This window comes from Pristis pectinata, chromosome 15 (assembly GCF_009764475.1).
Source record: "Pristis pectinata isolate sPriPec2 chromosome 15, sPriPec2.1.pri, whole genome shotgun sequence".
Lineage (NCBI taxonomy): Eukaryota > Metazoa > Chordata > Chondrichthyes > Rhinopristiformes > Pristidae > Pristis > Pristis pectinata.
This window is the reverse complement of record NC_067419.1, coordinates 21,008,314-21,024,741: the sequence shown is the minus strand read 5'-3', so window position 1 is coordinate 21,024,741 and position 16,428 is coordinate 21,008,314. Positions and strand designations below refer to the sequence as shown.

Here is a 16,428-nt window from a genome sequence, read left to right as displayed (position 1 = left end):
GTGACATTAAAGTGCATTCTAAAACATTTTTAGGGCTAAATTGCATTGACCTTAAAATTGTGGGTGGATAATGCCAGATTATTACTTGATGTAATGTAGACAGCCCACTATCTTCAAACTGTCTGTTCATTATCATGACTGTTGCATGTAGTATATTGCACTGTTAACTGGTGAACTACATCAGCAGGGGGCCCAAAGATGTAACATAACAGCACTCTTTAAAGGTAGCCTATACTACCTACAGTCAAAGGGATATATATTTTGGCGAGCAGATTCTGGGAGATCTTTTTGTTGGGGAGCTTGGAGGAATCCAGAACCAACATAGTACAGGGCTTTATGCAGAGCTTAAAGTCCAAATTTTCCAGGACAGAAGTAGAGGCCAACAGCATCAGCACAATTTTGAGTTCAATCATGATGCTGCATCTAAAATACAAGATTAGCTAATGTTTGGTTAAGCTCCAATAATGTCTCAGCACAGCACTGAAAGCTCAGAATGCTGTCAAGCCTGATTATCTTCCTGCAATTCAAATTCAGAATCCTGCTAATATATCTGTGGATCACAGAATGCCAATTGGATTGCATGCTATCACAGCAGTCCAGCAATACATCATCCAACGGATTACTGACTTAGCATGCAGGGAGGGGTTTTGACACAGTAGAACAGTACTACGAAGAGTGAAAAAGGGAGGCACATCATGAGAAATCGCCCCGCTTCCAAGCTACTGTGACATCACTGGTCCTTCATTGTCTAATTCCCACCCAACAGCACTGTGGGAATATTTTCAGCAAAAGGATTGCAGCAGTTCAAGGTGGCAGTTCATCATCATCTGTTCAAGAGCACTAAAGACGGGCAATAAATGCTGACCTTGTCAGCAATACCCATATCCAATAAATTAATAATAAAAGTAAATAGATGACATCACTGAAATTGGGTGTTACCACACTTTTTCAATTTCTCATGAGCAGTTACATTAAACTCCCAAAGAGTTCGTGATATTAATAGTACTCCTCTGCCATATAGTGGAAGGGCAATGTTACTGCAACTTAATAGATACCACTACTATACAGGCTCACTACATAGGATAGAGCAAACTGTCACTCACAGTTAATTTAGAAACAGAAGCAGCCCCAGCAGAAGATAAACAAGAGGAGTAGGTTTTAAAATTATCAGTAGAAAGTGCAATGGGAAGGAAAGCTTGGAATTTATGTATCACAGCACAGAGAAGATGACCACATTTTTCATCAGCTGTTAATGCACCAGTTCTGTCAATTCCATTTAGTTTTGCAGTCCTGTACAAACCTCCAGTTACTCAATAGATTTTCAAAGCAAGTTAAAAGAAAGCTTAATTTCTTTTGTACCCATCGCATTCACATGACATTCCAAAGTACTTACCGGCCTAGCAATTTTTTTTGTAATTATTTGTAAACAAACTTTTTGTTTTGAGCACACCAAGACCCTATAACTATCCATAAAAACTGGCATCTAGAGATGCTAGCAGGTAACCCTTTTAGGTGTAAACTTATTTGGAGTCACACATATCCTGGATTGTATTGTAACTGCAAGTGTTCAGAAGACAGTGTTGCTGATTCTGAGAAGGCAGGTCCCAAGAACGTTTGCTAGGACCCAAGTATGTCACAAAGATAGTTTAGCAGGTAGGACCAATTAGGCAACAGTCTCCTGATCACCTTGGCATGTCGCCTTTCATCCAGTATTGTTTTAATTAAGTATGACATGGAACATCCTTTCCAGACTACTTCAGTGTTTGAACTCTTGATCTCTCAACCTACCTTGTCAAGGCCCTTTCACTTTATTTGTCTAACTGCACTACACTTTCTCTGTAACTAACACTATATTCTGCCTTCTGTTTATTTTTCCTTTTGTACTACCTCAATGTACTTATGTCTGGAATGATCTGTATAGATGGCATGCAAACAAAAGCTTTTCACTGCATCTCAGTACATGATAATAATAAACTAATTATTCATTTTTATTGGCTTAATTCAGGTTGTCTTTACACATATTTATCTCCAACACCATTTCAAGCAACAATGGAAAGTTGCTAAACTGATTTATTTAGAAGCATAGGACTATCTAGTAGAATGAAAATGGATCAAGATTACCCAAAGATAGTCTCTCTCTCTCTCTCTCTCTCTCTCTCTCTGTCAGAATGTAAACACCTTCATCACAGTACCACACTTTAAAGATGTGAATGACTTATAGGCTGCAGCAGAGACTTACTAGAACAATCCCAGGTATGAGGGACTTCACTAATGCATATAGACCAGAAAATCTTCGGTTATTTTCCTTTATCCGAGGCAGGATCTGATAGAAGCCTATGAAGGTCTGGACGTAGCAGATAGAGAAAATGGTTCCAGTTGGTGGAAGTGTCAAGAACATTGAACAAAGGTGATGAACAAAAGAACCAAAAAAGTGGCAAAAGGAAAATCTATTTTACACAGTAGTGGTTAAGACTTCGAGTGCACTGCCTTTGGAACAGTGCAAGAAGATTCAATCATGTGTTCAACTGGACAAAGGGAAAAAAACTTCAGGAGTATGGGGATAGGCTGAAGGAATGGGACTACATGGATTGCTTTTACATAGATTCAACATACATTAAGTGGGCTGAGTGGCTTTCTTTTGTGCTGTAAATGTACAGTGATTCTGTGAATAGTTATTTTGTGCCTTTATCCTTGCAGAGTACAATGAGAGAAGCATATTGTCCAATCAGCAAATTTAAATTATAGCAACATGGAAGTCCATCCATTATGTGTTAGGTTGGACCTAACTCAAGGCTAGCTTGAGATTCTTTAGATTTGACAATTAATTTGAGCCACAATCCAAAGGATTCTCACATCTGGTGTCTGGAATGTGGTCTCTAAATACCGGGCTTAGGGACTGGATGTGGAGAAATATTCATTCATGTATTATTACTGCTAAATGAGAAGGATTAGGTTCTTGCACCACTCCAGAAAGCAGCTGGAAACCAAAATTTTAGCTTGAGATACCAGTCCACATTTATCTGGGGATGGTCAGAGTACTTGCTCTAAGTTTCCACCTGCTGAGAGATCTGGAGTAGGACTCAAACCCAACGCTTGTGACTTCAAGGTGGAGTGCCACTACTAAGCCCAAAGATCATTTCTGTAGTCAAGATTAGTGCACAATTGACTTTTAATGAGAGCACCCTGGAATGGGAAATATTACAACTTCCATGCAATTGCACATCCATTTCATCATGTCAGTTTTATAATTCCACATTGGGTTTCCCTTCCATGTCATTTCTCAACACCGAGTCCATCCCTGCAGCTCACAAGAACAGATGCTGACTTTGAAGTATCTTGCATGGAAAGCCTTCACAGCAGTAGCAATGTCTAACAGATGGCCCAAGATCATCTCACAGAGAGCTGCTTATTCAAGTGAAACTATTTTGTTTCTCATGCATACTCATATGTTAGAAGGTCATGTCCTTGGGATATACCTTGCCACATTTATCTTCCATGACCATGAACTTCAAATAAAATAATCTAGTTTCATGATGCATAGCAACTTGCTGACTACTTTGTTAGGGAAAGGCAAATTCTAGAAGCAATGATCATCCTATCAGCTTGGACTGCTGCAATTCTCATCTCTTGTTGATTAAAAAGAAAAAAAATGTAGAAATAAGTAATATAATAAGTAAAGATAAGTGAAAAACTCTTGAATAAATGTAAGCAATCCAAACCAAAGAGCCTTAAAAAAAAATCAGAATAAACCTAGGCAAATGAATTCAACACTAGGAAATCACTGCTCCTAGCTATGACTGCACAAAGATCATACCATATTCACGCCAAAAAGCAATCAAAATATAAGGAAGTAAATCCCTACTTGACTTTAAAGAACTTTAAGTGAGAATTTCGTAAATTCAGCTACCATCTATGGTACCATTGTCTTGTTGGAAACAACTTTAAAGTATGCACCCTGCATAATACCATTGCTTGGATATCAGATAGGACCAGAAAAAATTAATTTATCTTCTTAAGTTTATGTTAACTAATGTTTGTCACGTTTGTAATGTACTGTGCTGCTGCAAAAAGCAAATTTTCACGGCATTTATATCCTGCGTATGTGATATGAATGCAGGATATAAATGCCATGAAAATTTGAACCTGAATTCTTCTAGTTAGAAGAATAGATGAAAGATATTAACTTGAACTCTATATTGAATTTATTCTTTTGCCGGTCCACATATTCTTTGGAACTTTACCTGTTGGATGCTCCAGATGGATTTCTTTTTGGTGCCTTCTCTTGATCCAATTTCCAGGTGCAAAGTAGAACAGCATATGCACAGCCTGGCTGTGAAACCATCAGCTCTGGGGACCCATCTGACCCTGGATTCACAGTAAGGCTGTCTACCTGTCACAACAGAATGTAAATTATTTGGACAGTATAAAAGAACCATATGCCAGCATTACTTTCCAATGTCCCCACTACACCTCACTGGCTTCCACTGCTGGGGAAAGTAAATTATGAGGAAGTTTCACAGACTGCCAAAGATTGAGTCAGAGAGCCAAAAAATCTCAGATGGTATTTGAATTTTTTCCTTGGTTCCCTCTCTATACCTTTATTCTCCACACCACTGTAACACCTTGTACCCAGAACTTCTGTTGTGTCTTCTTCATCACTCTTCCCTTCTTGCCACTTAATTTGTGAATATTATTTCAATTACCTAGGCCTCATACTCTGAGATTCGTTCCCTGATGCACTCCCTCAATGTGTGGCCTACCTGTGTGCAAATTGGCCGTCTATTTCTTACAAAAGAACAACATTTTAATTTGCTATATAGGGTTTTAGGATGACCTAGATTTGTGAAATTGCATGTATTTTTATCTTCTTTAAATCTCACCTATTTGACCAAGCTTAACACCTCTTAACAGGTGGTTTAGCATCTTTTACTAAATTACACCTCTATCAAGAACCTGCACCTCATGATGATAAGTTACAAATCCGTACCTGTCCTTCCAGAAGCCATTTTTTCAGTAGTATCAGCTGTCCAGAGCTATCAATCGAGGAGTCTTCCCAACGAAATGCTCTCACTACACGGTCAGTATAACCTACCACCATTTCACACTTTCCATCTCCATCTGCATGAAGAAACAATTAATTTATTTTAGATTCGAGAATCTTTACTACTTATTTATTATAAATCAGACACTTTTTGCTCCTCCACATTTGTCTTCATTAAACCAGCTAAGGGAACAAAGAGCAACTGGTGTACCTTTGTCCTGCACATATTGCTTAATAATAGGAAATACAAAAAAGTATGATCATGTTGGGTGATCTTGCCTCACCTAGGAAAGAGTAACAAGTCTCCATGTTCTGGAAGTACTCTGCGTAAAATTATTGTAACAGCAACTTAACAGAAGATTTAGAATTGTAAATGAAGGCCACTTAATGTCACGTTACCTTTAACTGACACCATTTTTAATTCACTGCGTCTCTATGACTTCACCCATTTACTACCAGTCACATTATTAATTCACTAGTTTGCCAAACTAAGGACAGGGTTACAATCACTCGATCCATCCCCGTCACGTACCTGCATGACTACATCCAGTGCACAATTATTTCTGACCACAAGTGGAGATGATTGGATAATTGGAGCAAAAAGCAAACTGCTGGAGGAACTCAGAGGATCAAGCAGCATCTATGGAAGCATCGGGTCAAGACCCTGTACCAGGATTGAGAATGCAGAGGGAAGATAGACAGAATAAAGAGGTGAGAGGGAGGGGTGAGACAGGGCCTGGAAGGTGAAAGGGGGAGGCAGGTGAGGTGGGGGATGATGGGCAGATGGACTCAGGTGAGGAAGAGGGAGAAGAAATTTAGAGACAGAGGCTGGTGGGTGATAGGTGGAAACAAATGGAACTGAAAACAGAGAATTTACTGTGAACCACACCTGAAGTGGCTAGGGTTAATTTTACACTATTAATTGTATGTAACCATCCTCCACTAACTGCAGTTAGTTGGAGTAACAATCAACTTGCTTTACATGCATACCTGTCATACATTGAAGGCCTGCTCCAATATAAAATTGAGGCTTGGCCTACTGTTTATAATTTTACTCCCAACTCAACCATCATCTCCCTCTGCTTGCCTACACTCACTCACACTCACTCTCACATCACCCCCCACCCCTCACACATACACTGCTCATCTCTTTCTCTCTCTCTCTCTCTCTCTCTCTCTCTCACTGTCACATCCAACAGATGTAGTCAGGTCACGTTTGGCTAGAGTCTGATAGCTAGACTCCACCACACACCAATAGGTGATAGAGAAATCATCTTGCTTTTAATCAGGAAACATTGCTGCTGTTTCAGTCACAAGTCTTGTTTGCTGAAAATTGGAGAACTATTTATAATACCTAGTGGACTGATTGCTGTAGTGTGCTACTTAAATTGTCTCTGATGAGCAAGTAAACTTTCTTTGCTGTTTTCTATGAGAAAATCTTGCTACTCCAACTCATTTAACCAACACAATGAAATTAATTGGTTGACACAGTGATGTCAACCAACGAATTGACCCTATAATCCAGAAAAGGTGCTTTTTATGTTTCATTTCATTTTACAGACCCTCTACACAACAACTGCTCAACCTCAAAGTGCTTCATGCAGTTGTGTTTCCATTCTCAATAAAAAAACAAATAACAGTGCATATGAAATGTACACAAGAAAAATGTGAAGCAATATATTTGCAAAAATTAAGTTATAAAGTGATTTTGAAATTCCCACATAAGCTAATTTCAATGCACGCCTAAAAACAGGCTTACTACATTTAATGGAGCACTACCCTGAATGTTGTTTTTAAAAGTCCCAAAAACATTGCCATCTTCAATTGGTGATAGTTTCCCTGTGTAATGACATGTTCTGTCAGTTTTAGCATGTACTACTGTACTGATCTATTGCAAGACCTTGAAGCCGTCGAGACCTAGCCTCACAGCTGTGAACAGAAGCAGCAATCTTCTTGCACTTGGAGCTCACTACTACTTCAAGAATAGAGGCAGAATGATGGGAAGAAGGTGAAAGAATGTTTCTGGGGGGGGGGGGTCAGAGGGACCTGGATTGGTTGGTGAAGAACACCACCCCCAGGAAGCATTTTCTTTTTGCAAGAGGGCCACATATATACTCTAAGACTATAGCCAGAAGCTCCTGGCAGGAGGCTGGCAAAATCAGTGTAAGAAGTAACTCTACACGAACACATGGGCCAACTAAACACACTCAAGTATGGAATCCCTAGTAAAAAGTACTCAAAAACCTCATACATTTGCTCATTAGACATATAGCTAATACAATTTCAATTACTATTAATGTAGAGAGTGCATGTTCTAAAGACAGTATTTTGTCTTAGGACTAGGACTTCATGGAAATGGCCATCTCAACACCTGACCAATGTACAGTTATGATTCTTGCTATTTGCACGTAAAACAGGATGTGCCCAACTGTCTGTCTTCCAAATGATAAGAAAATTCACTCAAGAATTGTTTCAGCCTATTTCTTCAGGGAATACTTAAACTTATTCATTATTGATTGCTAAACAGTTTCCACCTTTGTCCAAGAGAAATCCATAGCCACGTACTAATATTTACAAAATCAAGTAGGTAATTGCTTATTTTCTCAATAAACTAAGTGTTATAACTAAGAATCTTCTCAATGAAATTTTCATTTTCTTTCCAATGGCAATGTCATCCCAAAAATATGTAATTAGGTTGGTAAATTTATTGCAAACACAGTGGAAAGTGTATTCTGTTTAATGCTTTTCAAAGACTTCATACCTCAGCTAGTTTTTTTGGCTCTAAGTGGTACATGAATGATACTACTAAAAATATATTGAGGACATGAATGTTTATTATCCCTTTTCATTAGACTCGCAAAGACTACCGCAGCACAAACATCCAAAGAACATATGATCAAAAGTAACTCAATACAAAAGTAAAATATGAAAATAAACCCAGTAGTGGTTTAGTCACCATTTTGTCCTAGAGATACTTTGAGACCCCATACAATTTTTAAAACTATGCCAGACTATGTAAATCTATTACATGTTATGAAATATTCTCATCTACTTACTGTTCCTTTCAGTCAAGCAGTTTACATCAAATTTAAGCTCTTTCACCTCATTGACTTCAGTTCATCATGACAATAGTTTACTTCAACTCACCAATATCACTAATGAGCATCACCTTGGTGTTAGCAGGGATATGCTGTGTGTAAAACGCTTTCTGTTCATCACTAAATAGGCAGTCATGGTGACTAGAAGTGTCTGACTTGGTTGATATGCCGCTCAGATCAAAGATATGGAACCAACCCTCAGCACCCACAGCAACAACAAAATTCTGGAAGAAGGAAAAGATATAATCCTATTAAAAGTGCAATGATTAATCATCCTTACAGATGTGCTGCAAGTGTTTTTAGAAGTTAATTATATAGTAACTTTGGTAAAGATGGACCCTCGAAAATTGGAACAAAATATATCCCAAAAATAGCTTGAGCAGGACACAGGGCAAAGCTCCTAAAGGAGGATAATCTCTTTAATATGAAGTCATCTGGTCACACTTATGTGGCCTCACTTTCTTTACAGGGACTATCTGTAGCTACTGCTTCTGTTCACCCTTGTTCATCCTTCCATAATTTCAATATTTAAACCATGCTGTCCTCTCAAGTTTGACTCAAGAAAACCAGGTCATATTAGTAAAATAACAGACATAAACAGAAATATAGTCACTTAGCTACACTTCTGGATACCATAAAACTTTGCCTCATTTGATTCCAATTGCTGGAGTCCTAAGACACTTTTTTCACTGTACTTTCATCTCTGATCATTGCTTTCACAGGAGTTTGGGCTTCTGCTGCAGACATAGACCCCTACAATGAGATCTTTTATAAATAGGGGAAATATTATCCACATTCACCTTCCAGATATTTTTGGAACATGCAGCTCAGTCATTTTTGTTTCGTACCAATGATCAATTATTTCCTGAGAAAGAAAACATTAGCAAAAATAAAAAGCTCTCTTGCTAGTTAAATTGCAAGCATAGCCCTTTAAGAGATGCTCCTGAAATTAATTAGTTTCCCATGCACCTACCGATCCTTACGAAGCTTCTCTTAGGCTACGCAAAAGAGGTTAACAATGAGCGTGGTATATTTTTCAAAAGAAGATAAATAAACTGCTTTGGGCTTCTTTTAAATTCAGTGCAATGTTTAACTAAACTTCTGACTAATTTTCACCAATGATTGCATTTGATTCACATAAAAAGGTCAGCAGCAAGATTTTCCACTTCTGGATGGAAAATATTATCACACTATTTGGGAAATATTTCCTTGTATACATCCTTTGCTGTTTCTTTCATACTTTCTTGGTGAAAACCAAGTTATAATTAATTACTGGTCACAGAAATAACAACATCTCATTCTGGAAGTATGGATTGGAAGGGATTTGCTGGCATCTTCTTGCATCTGCTCCTAAACCTACAAAATGCAGCTGTTACTATTATGCAGTATATAATTTCTCTGTGCTACATGTATTCATTTGTTATTCCTGGTTTGTAATTCAATTTTCTAATATTATCATCAATGGTGCAATGAGAGCTAGTGACAAACTACATTTTTAAAGGAGCTGAAAAGAAAAACTGTGGAATACCAAACTGGAGCATATGGATGAGAAATAATGCAGGTAAAATGGTGAGAATAACTGATGAAGGCAGTTCCAATTTGTAATACTGGTTATAACTCGTATTTAATTTAATTATCAAATATTTTTAAAGTTGAGGTAGATAGATTCTTGATCTGCAAGTGGATAAAGATTACCACAGCAAGACAGGAATGCAGAGTTGAAGTTAAGATAAGATCAGCCCTCATCTTACTCAATGGTGAAGCAAACTTGAGGGGCTGAATGGCCTGCTCCTGCTTCTAATTTGTATGTTCATAAATCAATATAATGTGGATCTGAAAGCAATATGACTGTTAAACAATTTTGAAATTAACCTATTTTGTGATTTGATTGTTCAACTTTCTTACAATCATTCATTGTTCATTAACAATAATTAGTAATGATACAGTTACTAATATTGATTCATTTCCTGAATGAATGTAAATTTAGGTAGAAAAATCAGCACTCCAGCTTTAGTACAACATAGTATGCAATTGTTTATAGTCTTTATTTTTTGATATTCTATGAAAATTACCTTGGAAAGAAATTAAAGTTCTGTTGAAAAAACTTTAATTGTTAATTTAATAATACTTTAACTTTAATTGTTAATTCTATTTGTTTCACCAGAGATGCTGCCTAACATGTAACATTTCCATTTATTTCAAAAATTCATCATTTCTCAATTTTGTTACAGAAGAAATATCCCCAGCTAGCTTCATCTCTGAAACCACCATGGATCTGAAAATTACATCTTTCTCAAATAAACTATTGTTCAGTTTAGAAGTTCAAGGCAAGTGACGTACCTTTCCTTTATTGCAGATATCTCCTACACCAACACAAGTTACCTAGAAAGGAACAAAAGTTAACTAACTACACAAAGCTACACCAACATCAATTCAGAATCATATTTATTTAGCATTTCTAAATTTTATTAAATCCAATCTGCCAAATGTAGAATGTCTGAAACGACAGCCCTAATCTGCTTGTGCAATAAATGTTTTATCTTTTCTTGAACAAAATTTTAAAAATGCATACCTAATCTGATGTACCAAAGAAAACCAAGAGCAAATAGCCATTTTTTTTAATTGCTATTTGAAACAAGTTTGGGTATTTAATATTACACATTCAATAATGAGGTTTGTTGATTGAGCATAAAACCAATTTTTTTTAAAATCTGAAATATTAAAGACAGAAAGTATTCTGTAGATTAAGTAATTGCAGATGGGATTCTGGTTAAATAAATTCATTTTGCATCAAAAAGAAAAAAAATTCTTCTATCAGAGCTCTAAAATTGTATTTGAAACACTTCATTATAATAATGATTACATTCTAAAACTTCGGTGGAAGAGAAAAACAAGAGGAGAAAAAACTACAGCAGCACAAAAACTTGCCACTCACAAACAAAAATCATTTTAACATTCTGTTAACCAATTCTGTGCATGATTCTGTGCATGTTAATACTACCATTAATAAGGTACCGAATTTTTAGTGCAAGTACTTTGTGTATCCTAACCCCATTTCACTAGCACTAATTTTGTCCAAATGTGTCTCTGCGAGATTTTCAACCACAATGGTCTGGATCACAACTGGTGTTGTGCACTGTGAAAGCTAGATGTTAATAATGCTGAAGGCTCAAATTAAATGCCATTTAAAGGATACACCATTTCTCCTGCAAACATTGGCACAATGCTACACAACTCTCTGCCAAGTAAACTTCAAGTAGATTGACCCAAAATGAAATCCCATTTAGTACATCCAAAGTGATTTCAGCAGGTTCCCTGTCAAAATTAAGTGGCCAGGAAGGCCAGAAGAAATCCTGTACTAAAAAAAATCCATTTACATCATTCCAGTTAAAAAAAAAGGAACAAGGTATCTAATAAAAGAGATGGTATGCAGGAAGGAAGTTCACAGGGTGGCATCTGTAAGGACATGAATGCCCTAGAATGGTGTTCTTATTGAAACAATTCTCAAGGACCTTGGTAGATGGAGAGATGATGTTTTCCTCGCTGGGGAATCTGCACTTAGGGATCTCAACCTCAAAATGAAGAGTCAGAAAATGGACACCACCCTGGAAACTTTCTTCCATGAGATACAAAGATATTTCTTCAATGAGAGGATAGTGACTCTTTAGAACTCTCTACTCCAGGTGGCTGTGGAGGCTCAGTCATTGAGCATATTTAAGAACATGACATTTTTAGGTATTATGGGAAATCAAGGGATATGGAGTTAATACAGGAACATGGCAATGAAGTAAAACATTCATCCATGATCTTAATGATCGGCAGAGGGGCTGAACTGCCTACTTCTGCTTGTATTTACATTTTTACTACCTTCCTATGCCTTCTATAAATGCTTGGACATTTGGGAGCCTGACTATGCAGCCAAAAGTTCTTTCCAGGTGTGATTACAAAACTTGTATTTATCAAAAATATTTTATCAGTATTGTTATTATTACTTCTGCAATGCAATAGTGTGCAGCGAAGTGTCATGTGTGGATATATATGCAGCAACAACCTGTAAACACATGGGCAAGATTTCTTAATGTGACGGCAATCCTGACTTCACTGTGAGGACAGTGCAGACATGTACTTGTTTGTTATCAGAGGTTTGTCTATCAAACAAATACAAGAGTCTGCATTACTTTCAAGGTCAAAGTAAGGGTCTCTCTCACTAGAAATCACACCTTCCCTCACTTCTACTTCAAGAATATATCCAGCTCCCTTTCAAATGTTAAAACTCCTTACTCATTCTTTTAGGTAATTTATTCCAAATAATCTAAATGTTCCCTGGGTCTCCTGCCAATTGGTCCAATATGTCATCTGGCTACCCACCCTCCTAATGGAAACAATTTCCACCCCATCCCCTCCACTAATCTAGGTTATCAAAGCCCTCATAATTTTAAGCACTTCTATTCAATAGCTCCTTAACCATCTATCTTAATGAGAACAATTCCAAATTCTCTAGGGTTGCGATTCCTTCATTCTGTATACTATTCTGGCAAATCTCCTCATGATCTCCTCTGCAAATTGGATGGGGTAAGGCAGTGTTAGAGAGTTAGGAAAGTACTTTGATTGACTCTTTCTTATTTCAAAGTTCTAATTTTCTTGCTTTGTTTTAGCACCTCAATGAATGGAACAGGAAGAAATGGTGAAAATGGGTCAACTTGCTTTAATAACAAAGGGGAAAAAAGTTAACATAAAATGTTAGTACATACCATTCCAATGCAAGATCTGGTAATCCATGGCTTGCAGTCATCGTTCTTGTATACATATAGTTTTCCGTTGGTATCCCCAACCACAAGTTCATTCAACTGTAACAGAATCAAAAGGAAAATAAAAGGAATCTGCAAGTTTTACTGGAGATGTATGCTACTGAAAGGTTTTGACTTGAGTTTTAGATCTACGTTTAGAGAAGCTAATTGGTGATGCTGCTGAGTTTGTCTAGAGAAACAATTTTAATACAGACAATTTCAATAGTAGGACTCTGCATTAGCAGTGGCTCTTAATTCAAAAAGTTCCTGTAAAAGATGGGCTTTGGCTTGTCATTGGTACAATTCCTCAGTATACAAGGGTTTCCACCTTTCACTGGTACAGGACTGAACTGAGATGGATCTGACTATAATTATTATTGTTCCTTTCAACAGAAAGGGTACAATTTAGAATCAGTGATAAAGAACAAATGTGTATGAATTGGAGAGCTTCCCAGTAGTGTTATTCCAATAAGCCTGTTGTCAGTGCTTTCCAATCTTTTCCTTAACATGATCCATTTAAACATCATAAATTTTTGTGACCAATGTAGGAATCCTGGTCAAGGAGTAAAATGGATTCAATATTGTTCCCAGCTGGTCAGTGGTGGAGAGGTAAGAGGTATTGGAGGAAGGCTGCACACCAAGAGGATGAAGTGACATTAGCTGTGTCACATTCACAAAGAATGGAATCAGTGGCTTTAAATGCGACACGAATAGAAACCCCATTGCAGGGAATTCAAGCTGTGCTTTGTGAGAAAGTTGGACACACATTTAGAAGGCTGCAACAAGTTCACTTATGTTGATGAGTAAAGAGGAAAACTACTAGTCACTGGCAGCCCAATGTATCACTGGCACATTTTATTTTAAATGAAAGGAGTCACAGACTATTACTGTTACAGTGCAAAATACCTGAAGCGGAAAGAAATTGCAGGGCTAAGGGAAAGAATAGGTTAGATAGGCTTACTGGAGAGACCTTTCAAAGAGCCAGCAGAAATACAAGTACCTGTAAGCAGGGGCCTGTGCTCTGCACTGCTACATTTCTGATCAATAAGGAGGAATTCATTATTGAAACTGAAAAGTATTTTAGCCTGTGGCAGATACAGCTCCTATAAATAGAAATCACACTTATAATGTTACACTTGCTCTAAATATTATTGGCCACTGGTACTGTTTCTGTAAAATGGCAAGGAGTGCATCCTGGAACTAGCACAGGTCCCATTACAAAAGGGGCCCAACCTGTCAACATCACCATTATAGCTAGCCAGCACTACTAAAATTGCCCTAATTAGAGAGGATTAACCTGCCATTGGTATAGTTCCTGAAAATCAGAGTCCCAGCCTGCAGTTGATACAGTTCAATAAAAGGGCTCTGCCTAAAAATTGCACTGCAGTATTAATGATATAGGTCCAGAAGCACCATTAGTATACTGCCTATTAATAAGGCCACTGCAATCTCTACTGTAAATAGAAGGGAATCCACTTGTACTAATAAAGTTCCTATACATGAAAAGCTTTGCCAGACTATCACTGGTACTACTTCCTTGAGGAGGACTTGGTCTGACCATGGTACAGTTCCTGTAAACATGAAGAGATCCTGGCCAGACACTGGAACAGTTCCTGCACGTATCAATTGGCCCTGGCCCGACACTGGCACATTTCCTATAAATACTAATAGGTATTTCCTGACACTGGGATATTTCTATGGTTATTAAGGGGTGCTTCCCTGAGACTGATGCTAATCTTGCAAACATTAATTGGTGTGGACAGGCACTGGTTTGGAGTGACACTGATATTGTTCCAATAAATATAAAGAGCTCCCCCTCAACACTCATACCAATTGCTGGTGTAGTTCTTGTAAATATTAAGGGCACTACCTGATACTGTTCTTGTAAATATTAAGGTACCCAGTCTGACTCCAGTAAGGTTCTGTAAATATGATCTGGGACTGGCACTCTTCCAACATGACATTGGTACAGTTTCTGTAAATATTAAGGGGTCCTAGCCTGACACTGGAACTGTTCCTGTAAATATTAAATGGTCTGGACTGACAGAAACAAATCCTGTAAATACTAGTGGTGTGGCTTTAAACTTTTACAGTTCCTGTTAATGCTAAAGGGGACTAGCCAAGCACTGGTACTGTACCTATAAACATTGGGGGACCAGCCTGACACTGGGACAATTACTGTTAGAAGTGTCACACAAAATTGGTATGGTTCCTGTAAATATTAACTTGTTCTTTTTGACACTGGTTTACTTCCTGTAAATATTAAAGCATCCTGTTCAGGCATTAATACAGTTCCTGTAAATGTTAAGGACGCTATTCTGACATTGATACAGCTTCTGTAAATATTAAGGCGTCCTAGCCCAACACAGGTAATTTCCATAAACGTTAAGGGGCCTACTCAACATTAGTATAGTTCCTGTAAAGATCGGGAAATTCTGGCCTGACAGTGGTACATTTTCTGTAATCATTAAGGGATCCAGCCTCACACAGGTATAGATCCTTTACATATTATGGGGACCGGCCTGATACTGGTCCAGTTCCTGCCGTAATGTGGTGCTGATTCCTGGTCTGTATCGCTGGTTATAACGAGTATCCGGGACGACCGCCCAAACGATTTACCCCGTCGTTGTCTGTGTCACCCAGGCAGATGGCCTGTGTGAACAAATTTCCAGTGAAGTCCAACGCCACCCTCTCCACATAACTGACGGACCTCATAGCTTGGCACAAAGCCTGCTGCGTTACTCTTTTCACAGCCTCTGCTCCCTGTAACGGCACTAACTGTAGTTTTCGGTCATCTCCATGGCTGCAGCACGACACCGCCAATCAAATTTTACAGCATCACGTCCAGCACTGTGAATTACGGCAGGCGTCAGTACCAATGAGAAGTTAGGTGAGGTTTTCAACGTTTAAATCATGCAACAGAAGTGGTTTGAGGAATACTTGAGGGCACAGCTGATTTATATTTTTGTCTGCGTAGTTTTGGAAAGAATTTTGTTAATATGGGTGCATACACGGCTGATGCCTTAAACTGGGTGTTGGAGAAATTGTGGAGTAAATGGTTAGTTGCAGGAAGGTGGGTTTTTGGGGGAGTGAACAGCAGAATTTTAAAAAGACTGGTGACCCTTACGGGGAAAGATTCAGGATGCAACTAAAGAGGAAATTATTTGTTTCCGAAAAAGGCCGCAACACAAATAATCTAATTGGTTTGGCAAATGGGCCACAACGTCTCACTTAAGACTCCAGCAGCGTAATAAGTTCGATAGGCCAAACTGTTTCTTATAACCATGGACGATGATATCAATTAAGTGAAAAGAGGATAAAGGAAATATAATACAAGATCTACCATTTCTAAAATCTGACCACTAAACTCTTAAATGCATACATAAATTCTCAGACAACACAGAAAGCCATTTGGCCCATCGGGTCCACGCCAGTTCTCAGAGTAATCTTTTTTGTACCCCCCCCCCCCCAACAGACACACACTTATTTCCCTGTAACTGAT

General features: G+C 38.0%; 1 protein-coding gene across 2 annotated transcripts in view; it reads right to left on the bottom strand.

Moving 5' to 3' along the window:
* itfg2 (integrin alpha FG-GAP repeat containing 2) overlaps nt 1–15,800 on the bottom strand; it is a 56,723-nt gene extending 40,923 nt beyond the window's left edge. The window contains exons 1-6 of one of the 2 annotated variants that reach the window (XM_052030036.1): nt 15,546–15,800; nt 12,891–12,986; nt 10,480–10,521; nt 8,189–8,363; nt 4,988–5,118; nt 4,242–4,390 (exon numbers count right to left, since the gene is read on the bottom strand). In XM_052030036.1, coding sequence (XP_051885996.1) covers nt 4,242–4,390; nt 4,988–5,118; nt 8,189–8,363; nt 10,480–10,521; nt 12,891–12,986; nt 15,546–15,641 — 689 coding nt within the window. In that variant the 5' untranslated portion in view covers nt 15,642–15,800. The remainder of the gene's footprint in view (nt 1–4,241; nt 4,391–4,987; nt 5,119–8,188; nt 8,364–10,479; nt 10,522–12,890; nt 12,987–15,545) is intronic. The other variant, XM_052030035.1, reaches the window with a different exon arrangement.
* Nucleotides 15,801–16,428: the final 628 nt, after the last annotated feature.